This window comes from Dipodomys ordii, unplaced genomic scaffold, assembly GCF_000151885.1.
Source record: "Dipodomys ordii isolate 6190 unplaced genomic scaffold, Dord_2.0 Scaffold22, whole genome shotgun sequence".
Lineage (NCBI taxonomy): Eukaryota > Metazoa > Chordata > Mammalia > Rodentia > Heteromyidae > Dipodomys > Dipodomys ordii.
In genome coordinates this window covers 3,732,198-3,742,217 of record NW_012267238.1, presented here as the reverse complement: position 1 = coordinate 3,742,217, position 10,020 = coordinate 3,732,198, and the positions used below count along the sequence as shown (strand labels likewise).

Below are 10,020 nucleotides of genomic sequence, written 5' to 3'. Positions count from 1 at the left end.
AGGGTTCATTTTCCTAACATCAACTTATCTGACCTTTTCTGCTTGACTCAGACATATACTAGATATTGCAAATAAGGGAAACCATGGGACCTATGTTTCTGTGGGCCTGGCTTACTTCACTTGATATAATTTTTTCCAAGTCTTTCCATTTCCTAACAGATGGGGCAATGTAATTCTTTCTGATGGAGGCATAGAATTCCATTGTGTATATATACTGGGGATGGAATTTTGTAAATCATTCAGGAACCTTTGAAAACCTAGTATGAGGGAATATAGTTCTTTTCTTTGTGAAGAGCACCCAAAAGGCTAAAGGAACAGTTTGAAGGACATTCAAATACAAACAGTTAGCACGTTTGATGGCCAGGATTAGAACTCAGGAAAGGAGTTGGATGTTTAGTTTTGGGAGTAACCAAGGTATAAATGGAAACTAAAAAGTTGTCTAAGAAGACTAAAAAGAAAAGCAAGAGCAGGAACAAAATCTACTTAAAGCCTAAAATCTTGGTTTTGAAGTTGCCACTTCTTCTTCTCATAACCTCACAGCTGTGATGTCTGCTGGCTTAATTTTCTCCAAGACTTTTGAAAACCCACAGTAAAGCAAAAATTTACTCCAGTAAACTGCTCCTACTGCTGTCATTGCTATAGGCCCAGATACTTGTTCCTGTGTACAGGACACTTTTCTACTCGTTATCTCATAATCCCTTGAGGCTGGCATCAATTTTCTTGTTTTGCCAACATCAATAAGACTGAAGCTGAGGCAGGTCAAGACACTTGTTAAGGGTTAAAAAATTATTAGGAAAACATATTCAAAACAGATTTCTTCTAGAGCCCTTGCTTCAATTACTTGATCTTGTGTCTTCTAAACAGATTTTATAGCCTTTGCATTTTATTTCCCTTCCTTAAAAACTTTATAATAAAAATACTTTATAATATCACTTCACATATTATACCTCTATAATACACTATAGTTTTGAAACACATATCATTTTAATCTTTATAACTCTTAAGCATTATAATCCTTAATTTAAAATTTTTTTTTAAATCACTGTTCAAAACAGAAGTACTTCCACATCAGGAGTTGAGGTGGATGTCAAACATAGGTCTGACTCTTTCACTGTACCTCATCATCTCAGAGGTAATTTTCACAAGACTGCCTGTTTTCCTACCCTCAGAAAAGGATTCAAGTATATAATTTTTGGGTAATTTACCTTGCATCTGTCCAATGGTCAGATCTTTATCCAATCTATCAACACCTAGAACAAAACAAAACAAAACAAATCTGTTAAGTGGCTCACCAGAAAACAGCATGTGAAATGAGTTTTGCTATTCAAGTACTAAGTAAAAATGGTTACAAAGCTGTAAACATGGTAACAGTCTTAACTGATGTTAATGTCAATCCCAATTCCTGAGGACATAGTCTCATCAGATAAAACCTTCCAGGTTGAGAATTTGCTGCAATCATTGGCACTATCAAAGATGTTTCTGAAAATATTATTTTTCTCATAATAGTCAGGATATTCTTTTATGGCTATATGTTGCTCTAGGAAGAGCACTTGGGCTTAATCAGATATGAAAGCCAGGCCAAAGCAGTTGGGTGCTTATGCACATTAGCTTTAGGGATTGGATGTGGAGAGGTTAGAGGTACAGAGGGGAGAAAATGATATTCTACTTTGTAACTCACTACTCACTTGATGTGGTTAAATGAGGTCATAGCCAGATAACAATCTACTTACAATGATTATAGACTGAACTGTGTCTCCACTTGAAGCCCTAACCCCCAATGTAACTGCAACTGAAAACTGGGCCTATGGTTAAATAAGGTCATAAGGATCGGGCTCTGATACAACAGGATTAATGCCCTTATAAGAGATATCAGACACTAGTCTTGCTTTCTCTTGGCCAGAGCACAAAGAAAAAGCAGCAGTCTACAAACCAGGAAGAGAAGTCTTAGAAGAGCTTAACCCTGCTGGAAACCTGATCTCAGACTTTCAGTCTCCAGAACTGTAAGAAGATATGAACCTATTATTTAAACTATCCAGTCCATGGTACTTTGTTAAGACAGCAAGGTAACACACACACACACACACACACACACACACACACGCACGCACGCACGCACACATACATACTTACCAGCCAAGAGCAGCAATTTAGGAATAGGACAACTAAGAAAGAGATTGGATAAGCCTCGGAACCAGCCATCCCAGTATTTTTCTGTTTTTGCCAGTTCAATTCTCCACGTATATGGATGATCTTTCTTGGTCTGGAGGAATAAAAGGAAGTCTGAATCTCCAAGGACATTTCCAGGAGGAATAAGATTAAAAACCAGGTCCTAGGGGAAAGGGAGGTAAAAAAGCTTCCTCAAAGAGGTAAGCCTTGAGAGAGGTATAAGATTTGGATGTGCTTAGAATACACAATGGGAAATGGGAATTTTTTCCTACAGGAAGACTACAGGAATAGAAGTACAGAGTCAATAAAAGGCCTGGTGAGAAAGCAGAGTATAGGTCATATATTCTAAGTTTTATATTTCAAAGGATCAGTTATATTAGTTCTTCCTTAGTTATATTAGTTCTATCTATATTTTACAGATCATGAGATACAGAGAAGCCACATTTCAAGAGCTAGTGATTGCAGGTGAACTCCTGTCCCAAAGACCTGCAGCCCAGAAAGTAGATTACACAAAGCTAAAAAAGGCAAAAAACACATTTGGGGTGGAGACCCAAGCCCAACAAAAGCAAACCATCTAGGGGAACAATGAGGGGTAAGCAAACCAAACCATCTAGGGAAACAAACAGGGACAAGCATTCTCTGGAACAGAATCTTCCTGGGACTAAACAGTACAATACAACTGCATATTCTCTGAAGCAGAGCTTTTCTGGGGCTAACCCACATGATACAGCTATAATTCAAAGAATGGCTTACATCACCTCTAAGCTTTTCAGAGCTGAGTGAAAAGCCCCCTGTGGACAGACAAGTCATTGTCACTTAGACTAAGTATCCTAATTTCGATAACTTATCTCTAATGTTAGAGTCCCTTCCCCCTAAAATAGTTAATGGTGGACAAAAGAATGGTATTATCTTTCCCTTCTGTCGGGATCCAATCTTACTTGGAAATACCCTTTTCTCCTAATCTTTCCAAGATGAAGGCCTTCACCCACCTCCATGTCATCTTCTTTTTTCCTCTTGTTTACTGACTCACTTCCTTCTTCATCTTCTTCTTCTTCCTCTATGATTCCTTCCACTATAGATTTTGAGCCTTCTGGGCTAGTAATTCCTTCACATCTAGATTAAAAAAATAATAATAAAGGCACTATCACCCATGTATTTGTGATCACAAATTATCTCATACTTATACTTGTAGCTTTTTTTTTGGGGGGGGGAGGGTCTGGTTGTGGGGCCTGAACTCGGCCTGGGCGCTGTCCCTCAGCTCTTCAGCTCAAGGCTAGTGCTCTACCACTAGAGCCACAACACCACTTTGGCTTTTTTTCTTTTTGCTTATGTGGTGCTGAGGAATTGAACCCAGGGCCTTATGCATGCAAGGCAAGAGCTCTGCCACTGAGCCACCTTCCCAGCCCCACTTATAGCTTTTTATAATCTTAACACTGCCCCTGGCAACAGAAGGATGTGTAGTTCCACCCAAAAAGGGAAGAACCATTTCCTGAAGCATAGTGATGAGAGTTTTATTGGGTTTGTCTTATATAATCTTCATAGCAATTCTATGAAGTAGTCCTAAAGAGTTAAGAAAATGGCTCAGGATTACCTACCTGGTAAAGCTACAAGGCAAATTCAGGTGTAACTGACTCCAAAACCTGGTATTTATCTGCTGCACACTGTTTACACTAGAATAAGCCTCAAAGGGAAGATACAGTATAAGGTCCCATCTCTTGAGATAATAGAAAATGGCTATTACAATGACCATGGCCAGCTGCTTTTCTCTCTCTCTTTTTTTTTTCTGCTTTTCTCTTGAAAATGGTACCTGCTAGGGCTGGGAATGTGGCTCAGTGGTAGAATGCTTACCTAGCATACATATGTATATAAATTATTTGTAAAAAAAATAAAAATTTAAATTAGATGATAACATACACAAATACTGATTCGATTTTGGTAACATTAAAAATTACTAATTGTTTAGGTGTGATAACTGTCACTATTATAAAATTGCATTGTACTTAAAAATTGATTTGCTGAATTAATCTGATTCAAATTCAAATGAAATTTGACTCAACGAACCAATTTATAAGTATAAAGCATCTTTTGATCAGTGTCATCCTTTCATCGTTTTTTTAATACTTACTTTAGAATCTACCCTTGTTAATACCTAGACACGTACTAATGTAATACAGTATTAGAAAGAAAATACTTACTGGTTTGGGGATTTCTTAAAAGAAAAAATAAAGACAGGAAGGGGAGGAGAGAAATTATCTTTATGCTGGCTCCCAACTGAGCTAATCTATAAAATTATCTAAAACAATGAAAAGTATTTAACATGATGGTAGAATAGATGAAAACCAAAAGCAACAATCTGTAATTCCCTCACCATGTTTCAGCCTCTTAACAAAATGAAATACAAAAGTAAGACCTACTGTTTGACTTGGCCAACCATTGAGACACGAGCAGACTCTAGATTTCGAATCTGGCCACTCTTCACACTAGGGGAAAGGCAAGAAAGGAGAGTGGAAGTTATTCAGGATTCATCTTTTCATGTACTGGAGTCAAATAGTAATTCTGGAGATTCTGTGAGATCAGACAAAAAGTTGTGGTTACCTATGTTGCCACTGTCCTTAATCTGCCTATTAAGGCCATGAGCCAGATAATAAAGACATTATTACTACCATTTCAGTTCCACAAACATTTACCAAGACAAGAGGGTACTATGTGTCAGATATGTCCTCAAGACACATGTAACTCAGTAGAATGAAAGATTAACAAATATAATGTTAATATAATAAGGAAAGGCTCACGATAATTACTTTATTATGAATGAAGAAAACTTCCCAAAAGTCCTGAGTAAACTGAGGACTTAAGAAATTAAGCAGAATATAAAAGGGCGGTCAGCAGGTGAAGTAGTGTATGCCATGATCCTCGCTACAAGGGCGGGTGAAGTAGGAGGATTGTAGTTGTGGTCCAAAGCACTTTGGACAGTGTGCTTTGGACAGTGTGAGACTGTCTGAAAAATAATAATAATAAAGGGCTGAATGTATGGCTGAAGTGGCAGAACACTTGCTTACGAAGTGTGAGGCCCTGAGTTCAAACCTCAGTACCACCAAAAACAAAAGTAGATTAGGGGCTGGGGATAGCTAGTTGTAGACTGCTCCTCTAGCCTTTCAAATCCACCCTTAGCAAATACCCAGGTTTAAAAAAAATGCCTATTATTAAATTCATTTTTAAAGTTTGGAAAAAGGATAAATTTAGATAACTGAACCATACTTAGATTATTTTCTCATTGTTTATTGTTGGAAAAGCAGACAGGGCGCCTAAGGTACATGCCGAATTGGCAGCAGTTGCATTCTCAATACTCAATGCCATGGTTTCCCAAGAACAGGATTCTTGTGTCTTAAGTAGTAAACAAGGGATAGTAAAAGCAATCTCAGTAAAGACAAAGACAAGTAAAGTAAAGACAAGTGTATGTTAGCACAAGTCCCTGTGTCCTAGAAAAACTCTCTTGGATATGGTTTCTTGGTTGTATAGTTCTACTTGATATATCCCATTTAGTTAACCAACAAGTTCTGCTTGCTAGGGCAGCAAGCAAAATGCTTTATAGTGCATGAAAGTATAAAAGAAATAGATTACAGTTTCTGCTCTTATGATTCAGTCTTTAAGACAGACATTAATGAAAATTAACAATATGAACATGCCCTCAAGGAAGACGTGGAGGACTTTAGGGATAAACAGTAAAAAATCTCTAGCAAGTTTGGTGACAGAGTTAGCTGGTAACTTTCAGGAGTTATAAAAGGGATTCTGGAAAGAAGACTAGAGAGATTTTTGAAGATAAGGAAGGAAATTGGGATGTTTGAGACAGCTTATTCTAAGACATCTCCTTGTGGGGAGAAATACTATTCATTTTTGAATCTTTATCTTTTATCACAAAGTAAGTTAAATGAATATTTCATAAAAATGTTTGACTAAAGAATATGTTCATTACCGAACATCCTTTAAGTAGAAGCCATAACTGATTTTGTTAGAAATTTTAAATAAACTAGCCACAAGGCTTTTATTTATCCCAACCCCAGAAAAACAAACTTATATCCCATCCTATGTTTCTTTATCATTTTATCTGAAAAACAGGAAGTGAATCCAGAACCATGGAGTATCCTTAGAGACTACCTAGACTAAGCTCTCAACTTAGAGGCAGAAATAATAGATGACCCACAATTACTTAGGTCCTAGGAGATATTACTATTCATTGGAAAAGGACCCGCTAAATCACCAATTCTGAAATACTGATTTTTTTGAGAAGGGGCTAAGGAATGGCCAGGTGGTACAGCCTCAGGCACAAGAAGCAAGAGGCCCAGAGTTCAAAACTTGGGATTTTTGTTTTAATTATCTTTAAGTAATTGTACAAAGGGGTTTCAATTTATTATGTCAATTTAAGAGCATAATGCATCTTGATACAGTATCATATCATCTGCAAAAAGGGATAATCTGAATTACTTCTTCCTTACTTATTTGGATCTCTTTTTTATCTTTTTCTTGCCTTATTGCTCTGGCTAGGATTTCAATACTGTATTTTTTTAAAGCTTGCTTTTTAAGTATTTACTAGTATACTTTTACATAAAAGCTTATAAAGTGACCTTCTGTTCCTTCTGTTCCTTGAGGTCACAAAAAGGAAAAGCTGTAATTTATCATTTAAAATTAAGACAACATAAATTTGTGAGTTACCTCCATTCAATAGCATTCTCCAGAGACTTGAAGGTTTTAGGACGGCCACGTAAAAAATTCTGCATGCTATTGAGTGCATCCATAGCTGTACCTGGATGTTAAACAAAAATTTTAGCCATAGTACTTAACTCATTCTAAGCACTTACACTTAATGAGAAGTATAGTTGAATATGAAGTGTCTCTCCAAAAAAGGCTCATAATGTTGAAGGCTTTTTCCCCATCCTGACACTAGAGAGGTGACTGGATCATAAGAAGACTCAGTTGATTAGTGGGAAATCCACTGATGAGAACATACTGAATAAACTATTAGGATATGGGGCCTAGTTAGAGGAAGCAGGTAACTGGGGAGGGGTGTACCCCTGAATGATATATTATATCCCCAACCATTCACTTTCTTTCTCTGCTTCTTGGCTAGCTTTGCTCTATTCACTCTACCACATTACCTCACAATGATGTCTAGCCTTATCATACCCTTTTAAAGATGATAGACGGGGCTGGGAATGTGGCTTAGTGGTAGAGCGCTTGCCTAGCATGCATGAAGCCCTGGGTTCAATTCCTCAGTACCACATAAAGAGCAAAAGCTGAAGTGGTGCTGTGGCTCAAGTGGTAGAGCGCTAGCCTTGAGCAAAAAGAAGCTCCGAGACAGCACCCAGGCCCCGAGTTCAAGCCCCAGGACTGGCAAAAAAAAGGGGGGGGGAGCAAGAGATTAAGCCAGAAGCTGGTAGCTCATACCTATAATACTAGCTACTCAGGAGGCTGAGATCTAAGGACTGTGGTTCAAAGCCCAGCCTGAGCAAAAATGTCTGTGAGACTCTGATCTCCAATAAACTACCAAACAAGTCAGAAGTGGAGATGTGGCTTAAGTAATAAGAGTGCTAGGCTTGAGCAAAAGAAGCCTAGGGATAGTACCCAGGCCCTGAGTTCAAGCCCCAAGATAAGCATGAAAAAATTATTTAAAAAGCAATGGACCAGCTGACCATGGACTGAGGATCACAGTTTAAAGCCAGCCCAGGCAGAAAAGTCTTTAAGAATCTTACCCTACATAACCACCAAAAAGCAGAAGTAGAACTGTGTGTGGCCTAAGTAGCAAAGTGATAGCTTTAAGCAACAACACTGAAGGACAGTGCCCAGGCCCCGAATTCAAGCCCTAGGACCTGCACACACACATACATACCCATTATACTCGGATGTTAATGAAGAGGTTCAGATAACATGACTAGTTATTTAATTTTAAAAAGATATGCTGGATCACAAGGGGACTAAGTTCATCAGTGAGAAATTCACTTATGAATGACATACTTCAAGTGAATACAATTGACAATAACTTAAAACATGGTAATTTACCATGGATAGCTCCTACATATTAATGATTCTGATTTGTTTAGCACTAAGAAAACTTACCTTCTACAACATCAATCATACACAGACCCAGGAGGCTTGGCACCAGGTTAGATGATGCTGTATGTACTGCAATAGCACCACCCATGCTATGTCCAATCAACATAATTGGAGGAGGGAGGTCTCCATACATGGCCTCAACTACATTGCCAACATCTCTGCAAAGGAAAAACAAAAAGCTGGGAATGCTCTCATACAATGCTAGTTTCCTTTTCAGTTCTTTCCTTTTGTTTGTAACTAAAAGTCCTGGGAAATGGTAAAGATCTATAAGCCCCTCTTACAAGCACACCTACATTAACACCACCCCCTATAATCTATGCAAGTAGTCATATGCCTACCTCTCCTGATAAATGTAGATTAAGAACTAAAAACCCAATTTTCTTTACATTACACATGTACTGTTCTTTACACAATGACATAAACATACACTTTTATTTTGAAACTAAGCTTGAAGCTCCGAACAAATAATTATTACTCTATGCCTCAGTTTCCCCATATAGATTGTAATGAAGTTTACAGTCACAAAATGAGCATTAGCCTCAATTTATTTTCTACTTCTGTAATCTTGGGTTACTTAATCTCTTACTCATTTTCAAAATCTATAAAATGATAAGTCAGTCACTTACTGACCAAGATTGCTCTGAGTAAATGGGACACTACTTTGAAATGGAGTGCTGTACAAATAATCATTAGTAAAATCTAACATAGTTATTTTAAAAATAAATATTAAATATTAGTACAGTGTTTGAGAAACTAGAAAGGTGTTCAGAATTAATTTTTATTGGCTTTTGTTCTAGTCTTCAATTACAAGCAGATCTCTTTAATAGTCAAACTTTAAACTTTGAAGCATGAAGTTTTTTTATTTGCCTGTAGGTCCTCCTAGTATAGCAAGGTGGGATAAGAACAAGAAATGTGTTTCTAGAGGCTACTGATTCTATTATATTCTTTTGGAAATGTCAACTTCAAAACACTGTTTTGTCTTGTTGAGTGTCATGCATACTGAAGCATAAAAAATATGACAAGTGTCAATGTAGGGAAGACACAGCTTTTCAAATATATTCTCCACAGTCTGGCAAAGACAAATATTAATTATGTAAGAAATAATTTTAAAAACCTCATATAACAATTACAAGGAAAATAGGGTAGCTGAGGAGTGGCAGACAATATGAATGGGAGATAAGGAAGTCACCAAATTTTGAAAGTGAAAATAATAGTTTAATGTTCATTTGGAGTTAAATTCAAGACTAAGAAAGAAAGTAAAACAGAGTAAGCAGCTAGATAGAGATAATACAATTAACACAAGAAGGCCAAGTTTGTTTGTTTTTCTTAAAGAGGTATCCTCACTTTTTTGACATCAGTGCGGCTACTATACAAATCACAAAATTCTCAGTGGAAGACAAAAATAATTACTCAGTGCTGCTAAGGTTACATAATTTGAAGTACAGAATTATGGAAGTGATTGCATCATGAGTCAACTGCTTTCATGAGTAGATTAACTCATTCAGAGATTAATGAATTATGGGAATAGCTTTGTTACAAAAGAGAGTTCCCTGGCTTCCTTGATCAGTCTCATCATGGGAAACCCTTAGAAATGTTGTAATGAAAGAAGGCCCTCATCAAATGCCAGAACCACAACTCTTTTTTTTTTTAATTGTGAAAATACTGTAGAGGGGTTACAATTACATGGACAAGATAATGAGTACATTTCTTATCAAGCATTGTAGCCTCCTCCTTTGTTTCCCCTTC

The 10,020-nt window shown here is 37.1% G+C and overlaps 1 protein-coding gene across 1 annotated transcript in view; it reads right to left on the bottom strand.

Annotated features, from left to right (window-relative positions):
- Ppme1 (protein phosphatase methylesterase 1) overlaps positions 1–10,020 on the bottom strand; it is a 45,500-nt gene that overhangs the window by 6,924 nt on the left and 28,556 nt on the right. The window contains exons 6-11 of the mRNA XM_013014171.1: positions 8,278–8,432; positions 6,877–6,967; positions 4,581–4,646; positions 3,156–3,279; positions 2,131–2,260; positions 1,206–1,250 (exon numbers count right to left, since the gene is read on the bottom strand). Of these exons, the coding sequence (XP_012869625.1) occupies positions 1,206–1,250; positions 2,131–2,260; positions 3,156–3,279; positions 4,581–4,646; positions 6,877–6,967; positions 8,278–8,432 (611 nt within the window). The remainder of the gene's footprint in view (positions 1–1,205; positions 1,251–2,130; positions 2,261–3,155; positions 3,280–4,580; positions 4,647–6,876; positions 6,968–8,277; positions 8,433–10,020) is intronic.